This window comes from Primulina eburnea, chromosome 13 (genome assembly GCF_022965805.1).
Source record: "Primulina eburnea isolate SZY01 chromosome 13, ASM2296580v1, whole genome shotgun sequence".
NCBI lineage: Eukaryota > Viridiplantae > Streptophyta > Magnoliopsida > Lamiales > Gesneriaceae > Primulina > Primulina eburnea.
Genome location: NC_133113.1, coordinates 28814470 through 28832308, shown reverse-complemented (window position 1 = coordinate 28832308; position 17839 = coordinate 28814470). Strand labels below are relative to the sequence as shown.

General features: G+C 33.6%; 1 protein-coding gene and 1 pseudogene across 4 annotated transcripts; both read left to right on the top strand.

Annotated features, from left to right (window-relative positions):
- Nucleotides 1-6848: 6848 nt before the first annotated feature.
- LOC140809290 (APETALA2-like protein 1) lies at nt 6849-10129 on the top strand. Of its 4 annotated transcripts, none has more exons than XM_073166872.1 (9): nt 6849-7648; nt 7740-7765; nt 7877-7907; nt 8003-8093; nt 8385-8530; nt 8816-8860; nt 8971-9068; nt 9209-9396; nt 9702-9859. In XM_073166872.1, the coding sequence occupies exons 1-9, from the start codon at nt 7140-7142 to the stop codon at nt 9714-9716; spliced, it is 1149 nt and encodes a 382-aa protein (XP_073022973.1). In that variant the 5' UTR covers nt 6849-7139; the 3' UTR covers nt 9717-9859. The 4 variants fall into 4 exon arrangements, with proteins under 4 accessions (XP_073022973.1, XP_073022969.1, XP_073022972.1 ...); XM_073166868.1 differs by having other exon boundaries at nt 6851-7648; nt 9723-10129; XM_073166869.1 differs by having other exon boundaries at nt 6862-7648; nt 9735-10129.
- Nucleotides 10130-15524: 5395 nt separating this feature from the next.
- Nucleotides 15525-17499, top strand: LOC140810448 (NEDD8-specific protease 1-like; annotated as a pseudogene).
- The last annotated feature ends 340 nt before the right edge of the window (nt 17500-17839 follow it).

Here is a 17839-nt window from a genome sequence, read left to right as displayed (position 1 = left end):
GGGTCATGATAATCTACCCGACATAAATTACCCTACCATTATGTTGTGATTTGTTAGAAATGAAACTTTGGACAGATGTAAAGTTTGAACAAATGCCTTTGATTCACAAGACTGTGATATGAGAATTGAAATAATTAGTCTTAATGGCCCACGGATTCAGATTTCAAGAAGTACAAAAGTCTAAGATTGCAAAATATTTTGATTTGATATCTTCTTTGTAGTGTATTTCAATTTATGAGGTCAATTAATGTGCATTTTCCCACCTAACAGAGGTCCTATTAATTGTGAAGAGGAAGAACAAAAAAGATAAAAATTAGAGTACTTAAACCTAAAGTTCGGTTAAGTTTGAAACCTCAAAAGTTAGTTCAGGATATAGGATTGTTTAAGTCTCAATATGAATATGGTATCATATTCCATATGATCTATTATTATTTGTTGGACTATCTTATGTGTCGTCCGATAATATTTTGTAAATTTCGCGCTCAAATTGTCATTTTTAGGTGTGTAATGGTGTGTTAGATATCTCACGTCGGTTGGATTAAGCAATTACGAGTTGTATATATACACGTGAACTTTCATAACTCTTGAGATAATTTTTGTGGTGGAGTTAGACAAAAAGCAAAATTTTGTGTAAAACGGTCTCACGGGTCGTATTTTGGGAGACGGATCTCTTATTTGGGTCATCTATGAAAAAATATTATTTTTTATACTAATAGTATTACTTTTTATTGTGAATATCGGTATGGTTGACCTATATCACAGATAAAGATTCGTGAGACCGTCTCACAAGAGACCTACTATAGACCAAAATCTATAATCTTAACAAATTTTATTATAAAATTTAAGAAATAAGTTGCATTGACCAAAATAAAAATAGTAAATATGATCAAGTTTTTTTTAAAAAATTGAAGTACGAAGATTGGAATCCCATAAAATAAATTGAACGGAAAGGAAGAAGGGTAAAGAGAGTGCACATTAATAATGCCATGATTATATTATTCATAGAAAATTCTAGCAAACAAGATTTTAATTAATAAAATATGAAAAGAAAGGTGGACTAAAAAAGACAGGAGAGAGACGCATGATATTACAAATACTTTCCATGAATGGAGGAGACGTGCCCACGTCTCCCTGTGTACAAACCTCGGACAACTTACCTCTCTGCCGACAGTGTACCTAATACTAAAAAGATTGTACTTCCCTTAAAATATTCAAAATCAAATTGTTCCTTAGTATATATGCGCAATCAGATACAAACACGTATGACATGTACATTCATACATATATATATATATATATATATATATATATATATATATATATATATATATATATATATATAATCCCCACTTGATTTAAATTTTATCAAGTTGGCAATTGGTTGTACAACCATAATGCTCTATACTTCACACATTTTATAGTAAAATAAACATTTTACAAATATTATATGAACATTAAAATGTATTATTTCTGATAAGATAATAATTTATTTTTCTGACCGTATATTTTCCTAGATTACCAAACGATGTTTGATTCAAAAGCAAAAGGATAGATAAATTTTTAGAATATATATATGTGTATATCTTGAATCGATATTTACAACAATTGTTGGTACTATCATTTCATAATATATTGTATTGAATTTATAACGAAATTTTGATAAATTTATTTTTTTTTTGTAAGAATTGTTGTACCTCGTTGAAGCATGACAAAAAATTTTATTGTACTAGGTACTTTGCACACGCGGTGTGTACAGTTTTTTTATAAATATTTATAGACTAAAGTGAAATTTGACAAATTATGGAGGGACTAAAGTGCTATTTGAATAGTTGTAATTAAAAAAAATAAAAACAAAAATGTTTTTTGAAATTTTAAAAAAAACACAAAAATGTAATTTTGATATCAAATGAGGGCAAAATTAGGAAGCAAAACACAGACCAAATACAAAATTGAAAGATCCAAAAACAGACCAATATTTTTGACTTTATTAAACAGATTCTTAATAATAGTAATAGATACGTAAAAAAGAACATTAAACGTGGATTATTCGGATCACGCTTGAAGATAGTGTAATAATAAACCTTTGATCCATCCCTGACCGTTAGATGGAGAACACCAGAGATTTGACCGGGTGGATCGGACTCCATATATGTTACCGTATTTGGAAACCAAGTAACGCAACAAAGGTGTTTTAAGGTTGTAGGGTTACTACAATAAGAGAGGGACCCACATTTGTCCGTCTCCCAAGTTCTCCATGTGGCTTTACATTCACACTCTCCTTCCTTTTTGAACTACTTTAACATACATATATATTGATGACCGAGTCATAATTCTCCTCCCTGCTACGGTAAAGCTGCATTTGCAAATATAGATTTGAAATTTATTATAGTTTTATGGTTAACGATGAAACAATAGATAAAATCTTAAATTTATGTTTTATTTATTTACTCCTTAGACCTTAGTTACATAAATTAGAATTAATTTCAAATACTTTCATTATTCGATGAACTTGAAGTTCATCATAATTAATATGAAACACTATACAAACTTGCAAAAAATGTATTTCAAATTTATGGTATTGTTTCTTCTAAATTATAAAAATACCTTTGAAATATATGTATTGAAAGTTATCCATCCAAATATAACCTAAGATATTTGAGTCCTACTTATTACAAAGAAAATGGATTGAGGATTCTCCAAAAAAAAAAAAAACTTCCGGACATCTAAGTCAGTAATATGGAATGGAACATAACAAAATGTAAAAAATGCAACATTTTTTTCCCCTTTCAAATAATGGGTCAATTAAAATCAAAATCGATGCCAGGTTGTCCCATCAATTCCTTACTTTGGAGTCGAAGTTGTTGTTCCGTGCGAATGAATTGGCGTTGTTTGGGATGGTGTCCTGTTTGTTGGGTTTATTTTATCCCCACCCTCGCGGAGCTTCGTGCAATTAGATAAGGAGTTTTGACTACTACGCGACACACATCGGTGTTTTAACAGCGATCTAAGCAGTGATCGATTCTCAATATTCCCCGATTGTAGCAGATGTTCACAAAGCTTGCCCTGATCAAATGCATGGTGCTTTGTTTCATCACTGCCGTAAGTCGACAAATCAGGTTGCCCATTTGCTAACTTCTATGGGTTTCTTTAGACTTTGTTGATTTGTTACCATTTTCGTTTAAAATCTGTTTTAAATTCTGAGATACATTCAGTAGTTTAATACATATCTGTTTCCTTTTAAAAAAAAACATGTACATATTTTGGCGTACTTATATAACATGTGTGTGTAAGCTCAATCGACACTACAGGAAAAAACGAGTATGAATATAATCGATTTCTTGTATAACTTGTAAAAATGTAGGTTTTGTATTTAAGAAGTATCGAACAGACTTCGTCCATTATCTTAATTATCGATATATTAGGATAACTTCGATATTTGTTCATTTAATTATAGTAGTTACGAAACATGAAGGACCAACATTCAATATAAATCAAGAGTATATTAGAGATCGGTACTAGTTTGGTATAATTAAAATACTTTTCAAATTAGTCCTTGCTAGATATATTTTGTGAAATATCAATAATAATAAATAAGCTACGATATATACGTGTGGCCTGTTATTTAAATTGTCTATATTAAATATCGCATACAAAACCTATATATTATTTTTACGTCATATTCATTTATTTTTCGATAATTTTAATTTTTCATAGAATATTGGGAAAACGAACACCACTTGGAATCATATCCTATCCGCAAGCAAAAAGTGAAAGCAACCAATAGCGTAGCTAGGTTTTAGCGACCAATTACTCCAACCACAGTACTTTAGCAAAAGGTTTTGATACCTTTCACTCAATATATATATACATACAAATTGGCTGAAATAATAGTCGTAGATTTTGCTGGCCAACGAAATCCTACAAAGTCAAAAAATGCGACTTATATAAAACCCCGAACATTATGGGTATATAACAATAATCAGCCGTTTTCCGAGATTTAGTTTAAATAAATTGTGTATTCTTATTGGTAGTCGACTATTGCTGAACTTGTCGGTTGTCTTCTTTTGAAATCCATTTAGTCATCCGTGTTGAATTCTACGCCCAATTACTCGACCAGTGGTGTATCGCATGTGTACTTAATTTTGATTAGAATGTAGAATATCACGATCTTTGAACTTTTATAATTTTTTTTGTCATTTATATAAGAAAAATCGATACATTTGTGTATTTTTCTTTCCACGTGATTTTGATATAATGTATTATCAAGTTTCAATCTTAATCTTACGTCTTTCACTTTTTTGGCAATTTACTGCATAGGCCAGCTAAGAGCATCATGTACGGAAAAAAAAAACACTTTTATGCTACAAGCTATGAGCTCAACCTTCATATTTCAAAGCCTTGGGATGAATTGAAAGTTCTTATAAGAATACTATGTATATAAATGGATACGATACAAAGGATAATGGTAATGGGTATAGTGTTATCCCGGGAAAGCTCGGGTCATGGATATCAGATGATCTCGTATCATGGATAAGATAATGAGAATCTTTGGGCCAATCTGATAGATAACCAGGAAAATATATGGATACATAATTTCACCGGGCTATTATCAGTCGGAGCTATCAGAAGCCCGGGCTTCCAAACAAGTTCCCGGATACTGGTTTTTCTATTTGGATTATCTCGATAGCAGCACTGCTCTGGAGTGTACAAGTATGTGATACCTTATTAAGTAGGGCATGTGCAACCATCTTGCCAAAATTAGTAAGGAGGCAATGAAAACAAAGTCATCATTGACTTTCTTGCTATAAATATCAGGTTTGCTCAAATTTAAAACATTCATTCATATATATATATATATATCTTGCCAACACCATTCCTACATCATTTTTTTCTTTGCTACATAGTTTTTCTCACGTACCTGCTAATTTTAGCATCGGAGTGGTGCCAAACATCATACTGCGCCAATTCACGTGGTTATCTTCGTGTTTACAGGTCAATACTGGTTTTTCTGAGAAGAAGAAACCTCTGATTTGGATACATCTCACTAGGCTCTTATATTCCTTATCATTGTCACAATCCGACCGGTGAAATTGTCCACGTATCTCACAGCCATTTTCACCCGGCCACATCAGGGTACATGTTTCATTAACGTGCTGCCAATTATTCCTTCACTTGCAATTGATCATATGCAGCTTTGAATTGAAAAAGAATGTTTGTTTTCATCAGTAGAATGAGTCAATAAGATCCCCTTGCAAGTGCTGGACCGCTCCCTCCTTCGCATTTATTTCAATACAACACCCATCGGACTAACTACAATGGTCCTAACTTGGGGCTATTGTGTGTTTCCATCAAAATTTTGTATCCAAATTATTGAATTCAGAGACGGAGCAAGATTTTTTCTCGAGACGAATTTTTATATATAACTAATCGATAAAAAAAATTAAAATAAATATATCATGTTAACGAATAATCACAAAATAATAGAGTAGACATTTATTTATAAGAAATATGATCCTTAAAAATAATTTTTTAAAAAATTCAATTCAAAATAAATAAATTACTTCAGGCTTAGAAATACTTAGAAGACAAAAGTTTACGATATTTTATCCCAAACAGACACTGGAAAATACAAGTACATTTACAAAACGGACCCAAAACACCTAGAATAAAATCACGATTAACGCAAGAAAACACAAAAAAAAAGGTCAAACAATTGTTGTATCGCAACACCCGAAAAGACTTCACAGATTTACAGGATAAAATAAAATTGAAGGTCGACAGCAATAGTAAAACACGTTTAAAAAATGGGACGGAAAAAAAATAGTAAGATGACACAATGATAATTAATTTTATATCATTTTATTTATTATTTGATTTTTTTACTCCTAACTCCTACGAAATGGCGCATGGGTTGTAGGATGCAAAGAATTAGATCAGCTGCAGTTCATGTAGTCGTGTCGAATGCGTGGCAACTCGGCAGTACGTGTGTCCCAAAGGGTAGTCTAGATTCCACGCATGTTTTTCTTTTACTCGGAATAGTTTTGAACTTGATTTTCATATTATATTTATCTATTATTAGTATTATTATTATTATTATTATTATTAATATTATTAAGAATATCTATAATAAAAACAAAAATAATGTATTGGTCTGTTTTTTGCTCTTAAAATTTTGTCATTATGTTATATTAATATTACAACTTTGTTTTTTATTTTTTATTTTTAATTTCAACAAACACTTTTATTTTTATTTTTTTTAATTACAACAATTCAAATAACACTTTAAGCTTTCGATAATTTATTAAGTTTTAATTTAATCTTTCGATAATTATTAAAAAAACCTATACCCACACTGCGTCTGCGAAATATAGCTAGTTTATAAGAAGTATCCAGAATGTGGAAATGAATATTATTAGAGTTGAAAATGAACGTCTATTTATATATAATATAAAAATTAAATAACAAAAATTGGTGTGACATCTCAATCCTCTGTAACACAAAAAATTATCTTTTATATATATATATATATATATATATATATATATATATATATATATATATATATATATATATATATATTAAACAACAAAAATTGGTGTGACATCTCAATCTTCTGCAACACGAAAAATATCTTCTTGGTATAGTTCCATCAAACGATCATCACACAACCTTAAAATAGTAATATAATAAGTTCACAAACATGATAAGAATACCTTACATCGATCCACCAATTTCTATAATTTATTTAAATTTTTTAAATTTGGTATAATTCTCACTTATATATTTTTTTTAAAAAATACATGAACACACTGGAGACCTGCTATCCCGGTTCAGATAGCAAACCCTTGCCACCAACGTTAAATAGTCAAAGGAAACCATACTAGAGGTGCAGTACATTGGTAGTACCTCCCATCTCCTTGTACTTTGACACCCCTCTCTCTCTCTCTCTCTCTCCGAGCATATAGATACATATGCACATATATATATATATATGTATATCTGTGAAGCTAATTAATTGAAGATATTTGCTGACAAGATGGATCTCCGTGGATAATTACAAGACAGAATTGTATGAAATTCAGCTCTTCGTAATTTTCTCGACAGAGTTGCGGAGAAAATATATTAAGGAAGGAAGAAGCATGTTCGATCTCAATCTCAGCATAGATAACAGCAATGTAAAGGAAAAACTTGCAAGAGGATCAGCTGCACGCTCGACGATTTCTTCAGAAGGAGAAACCAGCTCCAGCAACGGCGAAGCGTGCTCCTCACGTGCCTCCCCTGGCTCAGGCGCCGAAACCACAGCCTTGACTTTCAGTTTCGATATCCTAAACAACGGAGAAGGCATCAGAGACGATGACACGGCTGACAAGGATATTGATGGTGATGATCGGGGGTTTTTGACTGGGTCAGGATTGGTGACTCGTGAGCTTTTTCCAGTGGGTGGGATCGGAGAGTTGAGATTGGAGGGGTGGCGCCACAGGGACGACACGGCAGATCTCCTCCGTCATCAACCGATCGTGCAAGAACAGAAGCAGCACGTACAACAGGTGAAAGCTAAGAAGAGCCGGAGGGGGCCCAGATCCCGAAGCTCACAGTATAGAGGGGTTACTTTTTATCGGAGAACTGGAAGATGGGAATCCCATATTTGGTAATTACTCCTTTTAAATTAAGTTGTCCTTAATTTCTTTGAATTACAATGGTATTTTTTCCCATGTTATCGCGATTTCTTTTGGATGTAGGGACTGCGGGAAACAAGTTTACTTGGGTATGGATTATTTTATTTCCATATATGTACAGAGTACTACTGTCATTTTTTTTCTTGTTTCCTATTTTGGTAAAAACAATCTTGATGGGGTTTGGTGTTGATTTGTGTTAGGTGGATTTGACACTGCTCTAGCTGCTGCTAGGTAAATCAATGTTATTTATTTTTGTTGTTTTCATGTAATAATGTACGTATTACACTTCGTTTATTGATAAATTTTGTCAATTTTTATTTCATCAGAGCATATGATAGAGCTGCGATTAAATTCCGGGGTGTCGATGCCGATATTAATTTTATCCTCGATGATTATGAAGACGATATGAAGCATGAGGTGGGAAATCGAACTATTCAATTCCACTAGGTTAATCGATTGAGTAGGTCTCACTTGAAATATTCTCATAAAGATCGGATAGGAGATTCGAGCCGCGAGGCAGTGTTACATGAGATTTTGTAAAATTAATAATTTGGAAATCGAAATTAAACCCCTTTTTAATTTCGAGTTTTTATTTTCCCTTAATCAACATTCTCAAGATCAGTACTTGAGATGCAATTTCTAAAATGACGTCTTCAAATAATGTCTTAGTGTATTAAATTATGATGGTATTTATAAATATTGATATAGGTGAAGAATTTGTCAAAGGAAGAATTTGTACATATTTTACGTCGACAAAGCACAGGGTTTTCCCGAGGGAGTTCTAAATACCGAGGAGTGACGCTACACAAGTGTGGTCGATGGGAAGCTCGGATGGGCCAATTACTAGGAAAGAAGTAAGTGAAAATTTATATATATTTATATATTTGTTCACTCTTTTTTTGAGGAAAAAAAATATTACAATCCTTCAAGTACATCAAGAAAATAGACTGTCACTTGCACACAATTTAGAACACAGAAGGAATAATTGTGGTGATACCATGATCAGTTGATGCTCAACTTGAAAAATATATATTTTTGATTGTGGATCCGAAGGGTTTGTGTCAAGTCGTTTGCACGAATATATAGGCCTGTACGATATGTACTTTGTTTTTATTGTGGGAGTGATGGTTGAACTGCAGGTATATATATCTTGGACTATACGACACTGAAGTAGAGGCTGCAAGGTCGTTTAGTGATCATCAGAATCGCCAAAATTTCTTGATTGATTTATTACATTGAAACATCCTAAATGAACGCAATAGGGTTTTATTCAAATTACATTCTCCCTTGTTAGGGCCTATGACAAGGCAGCCATCCAAAGTAATGGAAGGGATGTAGTCACAAACTTTGAACCAAGCTCGTATGATAGTGTACCAAAACCCTCTCAAGAAGGTGATGCCTTCACTTTTTCTATTGCGAAATTTCCATGCAAAACTAGGACCAAAACATAGGAAATGAATGTGAAATTTGTGTATTCTATTGCATGTGGTTCAATTGCTCTGTGTTGATGCTTTCGTGCACCATAAATGCAGGTGGCCAACACGATCTTGATTTGAATTTGGGGATGTCAACATCTTCTTCGAAGGAGAGTGGAAATTTGGGTTTATTTGAATTCCGTCACAGCTCAGTGGCGAATCCACTTCTCAATGGAGTTCCAGTAACTATGGAGCATCCCATTATGTGGAATGCTGTAAATCCTAAATCTATTCCAAATTATAAGGTAAATCAAACACAGCCATCTTCTATTTCTCTATTGCTGCTAAACTTACCGTCTCCTCGTTTGGAAAGCAGACATTTTTAAGTTTTATATGTAATTCTTCTAACCACGTGAGTGTCGCTGCACGCATACCTTTGGTCCTTTCAAAATGAAGGTCTGCTCCTAGATGTATGGATTTGGTTGCCAATAATTTCATTCTTGTAACGAAGATATGATGTGAAATACAACACAAGATCAAAATCTTTTTATTTCTCATGCTAGCTTCTTGAAATACGTGATATAGATGTGTACGTTTTTTTGTTTGACAGCGTCAAGTTTTATGAATACAGCCGACTTTGCAGGAGACAGTAGCTGGACAAGGAGTCGAATTCAACCTGCAAGGGCTAGCAAATCAGGCATGGCAAGTCCACGAGAAAAGTAGAACCCTCCCGATATCAACTTCGTTTAGCACTGCAGCATCATCAGGATTCCCATCATTGACTGCTACTTTGTATCCAACAGCACTCCATTCCTCCACCTCGTATCCTAATATATCTACACATACTTCTCAGTATTATTCTCATATTAGGCCATTTTTGCCACCACCTTAGTGAGTTTCTTGGTCAACGGTGGATCAAATGTACATAGGTTTAGGATTCCCTTTGTGCCATTTTTTTAAGTGGTTATATACGGGAAACCAACTTTGTTGTTTTACTGGTATTTTCGGAGGAATCTGCTCTTTTGGAGATTTCAACCATTGACGTGGTTTGTTGGATGTAAAAGCAAATGGTCGCGCTGCAGTTCTCGAAGTCATCAAAGTTTTATGAAAATGCTTGTCGAGAACGAAAGAGTTGGAATATATACGTGTTTGTCTACGCCAATACAATGTCGTATATATTTTTCATTACGTGGGAATGAAATACATTTTTTGAAACCTGCTGTGTGAAAATTGCAAATATTCCATGCTACCTATATACATGAATATTGTACTGCCGTTTTAAGTTCTAATTCTGGGATTTTATGTCACGTCCTGGGACGGAGGTTGATTGACACCGGCGTTGCTCTCAAATTTACATTCAAAAACAAGCATCAGAAGTACGAAATTCAGAAACCAGTCTTTTATTCATAAATACTGAATATTTCAATGTCCGATATAAACTCGAATAATTAATGTTTTACAGTGGAAATGTAAAACAAACCAGACATCACAATGTCTTACAGACGCAGCGGAAAACAACATAAATAAAACTGAGAATTAACAATCTTCTTCACCAGCGCCAGAACTGGATCTGCTCCTCTTCTTCTAGTCTTTCTTCATCGTTCTCATCTGAGATGTTTTGGTGGGAGAGTGATATGGTTGTCAGTCAGTAAGCGGGGGCGGGAATAACTCCCAGTTTTCGAAATCATTTTCATACAGAACAGTAATAGGAAAAAATACAGAAATTCTTATTTTCATAATAGAAATCAGTGTTCAGTGTCCAGAAATCAGTAATCAGTATTCAGTAATCGGAAATCAGAAGTTTATCAGCACAGAGCACGTTCGTGAATTTCATGGCTAAACTGATATCAGTCCCCTATATGTTCTCTCCTCTAAGGGGTGAGGCCAGTAATCAGTAATCAGTAATGTTCAGAATATATATTCCTACCATTAGTTCACTAAGTTTGAGTGCTTCAAAATCAGATATCAGAAATCAAGAGTACTTTGCTTTAAATCAGAAATCATCAAACGGGTTTCAAGATATTTATACGTAAGCCCACTTACTGTAATTTGCTGGAGAGTTTCGGTTGAGTTCTGGAAATAGGCTTGCTCTTGCTACTGGTTTCTGCTGCTCGAAAATCAGCACCCTCTTAGCTCGAAAATTTCAGTAATAATCTCAAGATTTTTGTAACACTAATTCAGAGGTTGATGGTGCTATTTATAGGCCAAAATATGACTGTTAGTCTCCCAAATAAATGGTCATAATCTGCCATTAACAGCCTTTATTTCATGTTAAATGCTTCAGTTACAACTCAATAGCTGAATCAGTAACTGTCTGCTGGAATTCGCTCTTCTGCTGCTGGATTTTGTCTGCTGAATTCGGTCTGCTGGATTTTATCATCTTCTGAAATATGAGTTGCTGCTGGAATTGTTGGCTTCTGCTGAAATTGGCCAGCTGCTGCTACTGCTGGAATTTAGGTTCTCACATTTTACCCCTATATTTCTTAATGCATTGGATTTTAACTGATATTGCTGCGTTCGATAGCTCTTGCTCGTCTTTTTTCCTTAAAAAAATGTAAGAACTGTTGCATTTTTTTCTGCCTGTTAGTCTCATCACGCATGATTTTGGGGTTAGTCGACATCAGCGTTGTTTAATAATCACATAATTGTCAAATAACAAGCTAAGACTCGTAGTATATTATATATCAAACAGCTTATTTCATAAATATCACAAAATATAAACTCTGAAAACGATAAAAATCTACAAAAGCATTTACAACTTGAATTAAAATTTAAATAAGCGAAAATTAAAATAAAATTCTTGACCCCTCTTGTTATCAGCCTCAAACTGGTCTTTTTCATGTTCTTCGATTTCCTCTTCTGACGTATATGAGGAGGGTAGAGTAAAAGGTGAGTGATATGGTCGTCACTCAGTAAGTGAATGTCGTTAGAGCACGTACATACCAAATACACATGATTTTCAAAATAACATATCATACAAACATATTTCGTTTAACATATATTATAAGCATAAAAGTAAGCATAGCTTGGCTTAGGAACCGAGATTTCTCTACTTTTCATAGTTTACCGATAGCAGTCCCTCATTTTACTCCTTTAAGGGGATGAGACCATATACCAATTACAATCCCAACGTATAAGAGCCATAAACTTATTGTATTTATATTCTTATTCATATCCACTTGAATCCTCAAAGTGCCAAAAAAAAGGATAAAAACTTTCGAAAACGAAATAAGGCATAACCAAAATTATACTTTAAAACAAGCTCAATTACCTTAATATTGCTTGAATAATCCGAAACCACAGAAGAATCACGCCAACGATTCTTAGAAAACATAGTCACTCTTAGGCCAAAAAATCAATCGTATTGCAGAATTATTTGCGGCTTATTGTACCGTTAGATCGGGCTTAAACTTGACGACTACGTTCAAAGTAAGTCAAATAAATTGTGAACGGTGGAGGGGTATGAAAGTTGTGTTATCCTGATTATGGATGAAAAACCGTATGTATATTATTATCGTATGTAATTTGAGCAGTTTTCTTATGAATACTATATATAAGAAAATAACCATTGGATTTTGTCACGTCTCGAGCCCGGGTCCGCTTCTGCGTGACTGCACAATGGGCATCTATAGCAATTACTTCGTATTCGTCCTCGCTTTACGAAAATGATTAACCCAAGTTGTTATAGACGTCCATTGTAGCCCATCCTGCGACACCCTTGTCTCACATCTTAAAAATTAAAGATTTAAATAAGTTTATAATGAGCTTACAAAAGACTTCTATAGCAACTTGGGTTAATCATTTTCGTAAAGAGGTAACGAATATGAAGTAGTTGCTATAGGGGCCCAATGTGCAGTTACGCAGCTGCGGCCCAGGCTCGGGGCGTGACAAAATGGTATTAAAGCCGGTCACCGGCATGGAACACCAGGAAATAAGTGCAATGCGGGACAAAGTGCTACGTGCATGAGAGCCACCTCTTGAACATGCGGGGCAAAGTGCTACATGACGGGAGCCATATCTTTGAAAATGTAGGAGCCTCCTCTAGATTCTCGGCGCTGGTGAATCGAGAGGTCATGCCACGACGAGGACGTCGCGTTTTGAAGGAGTGGTGATTGTGATATCTTTGTCCCACATCTTAAAAATTAAAGATTTAAAAATGAGTTTATAATGGACTTACAATGAACAACTTGGGTTAATAATTTTCGTAAAGCGATGAGTACTACGAAGTAGTTATTATATGGACCTCATTGTGAAGTCACGCAGCCGCGGACTTGGGCTCGGGACATGATAGATTTGGCTGAATTTTGGATATGAGATTCATAACATATGATAGTGTATTATGAACTGTAGATATTGGACTTGGACTGAACTTGGTTTGAACATAACGCTCGAAAAATAGACAAAACTTCACCTTGAAAAATCCTCGAAAATGCTACAGTACTTGGGTGAGGATTTTCGAAATATACATTGAATTTGAAAGTGTATTTTTTAGAATAGAATTGAGGTATTTATAGGTGGTTAGATAAAAATCTTACCATAATTTGGTTAATATTTTTCTATAATTTGAGATATTTTCCATACATATTACGTTACCAAATTTTGAAAACCTGGCCCCCAGGTATATGCAATTTTCGTAATTTATTGGTTTGGGTGGTTGAATGTAGACTGTTTTCTTATATATGTTCATGACATACCTATACTGCATTGAATTTATTAGCTTTCTCGTTGAGCAAAAGTTGTTTTGCATGTAATATTTTCTTTCCAATTTGATTGATATCTTATATTTAAATTTCAAAATTATTGAATATATCATGTACTGGATTTTCGAATTGAATATATTTATTGAAAATTCAAATATCATGTATTATATAATATTTTCAAATTTATTATTTTTACAATAATACCATAATTCGAAAATACATTCTTATACATGTCTACATCTAAATAAACAATTACATCCCAAAAAATCGTGGTTCTCACATCTTTTTGTCCTTATTGGAAGTTTTACTGGTCGATAATTGTTTTTTTAAAAAATAATCTACTGTAGTATATTTCAAATACATTTGAGGAGGTCATATTTTAAAAAAAAAAATGTTTGAATGGATCGAAATTTCTCAATTTATCCAAATTTTTTATTATTAGGTATTATATTTAGCGTAATACTACCTTGCTTTGAATAATATTTTGTCATGGACAAACATCGCTTAAATTTTTTTGGCTCACGATGTGTTTTTAGCAAATAATTAAACCGAGTTAATGAATTTTATTTAAATCAATTTTATAACTTAATATGATTCAAAAAAATACACATGAAATGATATTCTGAATATTTGAATTTAAATAGGATCATATTTTACATGCATTCATTTACAAAAATCATATATGAATGTGTTATCATCCAATTTTAAAATCGTATATTTTCCTCACCTCAATTATTACATTGTCCTCCAAATGACGTGAACGATGAGAATTATTGTAATTATTTAAAGCAAGCAGAAAGGCATGCCGTTGCCACCACTGAAGATTCACTGCTCTGTACAAGATGATCCCTGATTCTCCGAGTAATTTATTTACCTGTTTTTTTTTTTTTTTTAATTTTGAAAGATTGAAAAACCGTTTCGAACATGGATGGATGATCACAAGTGCCTATAGACCTACCGTCAATATATTAATTAGCTGTGAGAAAAAATACGAAACATTCTGATATCACACTTATATATATAGTATGGTAAAATATTATATATATTGAATTTAATGGTGTATAAGTAAATTTCAATACGGTTTTCGGTATCTATATCTACACCGGTGATACATTCAAAAAAATTCGGTACCGAAATACCCAAAAAAATTCATATATTTTAATTTTATAATATAATGTTAATTTGAGTATCAATATGACATTAAAAAAAATTCTATATGATATTCAAAAAAATGGTATTTCGACGTAAATTACACAAATTTTTATAAAAAAATCTTTATATTGTTTGAGATAAATAGCAATCTTCTGTATCAAATTGAGTAATTTTACTATTGTATTAGATGTGTTGGTTGAATAGAACAGATATTAATAATTAAAAAAGGAAAAAAAAATTAAAAATTATATATTCTTTTCATTTGATTTAACGAAATTCATCAATAAGGCTGCGGTCGGCGGAATGCTGTTTCAGTCGTGGCATGTTCAAGCCTAAAGAATAAGTACTCTAGTTCAAAATGTGCTTACCACCTGGACATCCTGCCCTCTTGGCTAGTTGAGTAAACAACTGGACCTCTCCTCCTTCGTCTGCATGTATTTTTCCATGTGTTGTTTTGTACGAAATCTGGTGAGATTCCTTTGAAGGCTAAAATCATACTTTTTAATCCTTTTTTAAAAAAATTTATGTAATCCTTCATGATTATTATTTTCATTTTCTAATGAATTTACAGGTGCTCGATCATGGAGAAAACAAATGTTGATGAAAAAATTCTAAGCTACAACGACGTTGTGTTGAGGCGATATCTGATCTTGACATTCTAAGTGGTCCTTACTTTCTCAATGACCGCATCATTGAATTCTATTTCAGCTATCTCACATCCTGTTGCCCATTTGAAGATGTCCTTCTTTGTAAAACCCGGGATTTTAAAGTATCGTGATCTCATCAGAATAATATTAGATTAATAATTTGATGGTGTAATCTTGGATATTAATATTTAAATCAGTCAGAATATAAGATATTTTTGGGTTATCAATCTAAGGATTTATTAAGGAATTTTGAAGATTTCGCAGATAAATGTCTAAGATTTGAGTTTATATGGAGGTACCGGGATAAAAGATCAAGCAAGAGATAATAAAATCCCTAGAATTCGAAATTAATCAGTGTATGTATATGCAAATTTCGAAAATTACATGAGATAAAAGATTTAAATTTCGAACAAATCACGGATAGATATATCACGATTTGAGATAAAAGATTTAAGTCAGATTTCAACGCGATATCACTTGATCCCGATAGCAGCTTACCCCTATAAATAGGAGGGCCCTGTAAGCTCAAAAATCACACCTAATTTCGAGAATCTCCCCCTAGTCCCCTTACGAATTTTCGAGTACACCGAAGCGCTGCCGCCGTCCAGCCAGAGAAGTAGGAATTCCGAAATTCATGTGCAAGCAATCCTAGTTTTTCACGTTTTTCTCAAGAATTTAAGGTAAGTGGGCTGTTTTAAATTTCGATTTTATGCATATGAATTTTCGGCTTTTGGTTTAAAAATGCGGTCGAGTACCGTCGTTTTGTCTATACGTTTTTTTTACGAAAGTTGGTACGTTTTTGTTTGGCACTGTGAGGTTTCCCTGAAAATGGATGGAATTCCAACATATGGCCCTTAACAGTGGGATAGAACTGTTTTACGACCTCGCCACCTTAGAGGATCAAAACTTAGGGACTGATATCAGTAAACCATGAAAGGTGAAAAATCGCAGTGTTGTTATGAATATGATGTTACGATTATGAAAAGCATGCTATGTTATGATTCGAAATTGTTATAAAATGTTATGTGGTATTCAAATTCCCCCACTTGCTGAGTATTCCCAAAATACTCACCCCTTACAATCTTCCCCAGATAAATCTGAAGAACAGGTTGAAGAAGAAGAATCTGAACAATTTTGGGGATGATGAATTTTGCGATTTAGTTTAGTTATGTTATTCTTTTTTTGAATTTTAGTACTTTTAATTTAATGTTAGAAGTTTCCGCATATTTATTTTAATTCAGTTGTAAAGACAGTTGTTTTTTTGAGAAATTATGATTAATAAACTGGTATTTCGGTTTATACTGTGCCACGAGGCTGGTTGTTTTTAATTGTGTGATTGATAAACAACGCCGATGTCGACTAACCTCGGTCTCGGGGCGTGACATTCTTGTTCCGCCTTCTATCACTTTCTGGATAAAAGAATGGCCAGACATTGCAAGCCTCAAAGATTTTGTAGAACCCCTTTATTTTTCTCGAAAGAAGCTGATAATCTTCGCCATCAATGATAATGCTGATGTGACCATTGCTGAAGGTGGAAGTCCTTGGAGCTTGCTTTCATTCGAGAGAAACGACAACATTTTTGTACATCATGATGATACCAGCGGAGGCATCAACAAGATGCACGCCAATATGGTTTCTAGAGCAGTAATCTATTGTATGTCATCTTCTGATAGGTATGTTGACTGCTCCCATACACCTAAGCAAGTAAATGGTTATGATTGTGCTGCCCTATATGTTACAGCCATTGCAAGAGAAATCTGCCGTTGGTATGGGAGTGATGGACTACCTAAGAATGTGAAGGATTTGTGGTTCTCTGCTGTTAAGGAGCAGATTACGTCTTTTCTTGTTTCTAAGATGCGCAATGAACGAAATCTTTGAACTCGTGCGGAGTCTAATGGTTGAGTACTAATTGTATTTAGAACTGAGGGTAGACATAAGAATTGAATGCATTGCAGGTTTTGTTGATCAAGTATTGTTGTTAACAAGATTAACGAAGCATTGAGGGTTTCAGTTCTGGTTTTTTTTTTTTTATCGTTGCAGGAAACGTTGCAATTTTGAGGTGTGCATGTGCTTGCTCAACTTACTTAGCTCATGAGAAGCTCAACTTACTTACATTCGAATCCGTCAACATGTTAAACCCTTTTACGTGCAGAGACAGAGCAACCTTACCAATGCTGCCTTTTATTCTAAAAACTTGTCAAATGCGTTGGTGGCGAGCAGCACAAGTTTATTTTCACTTGGGATTCTCT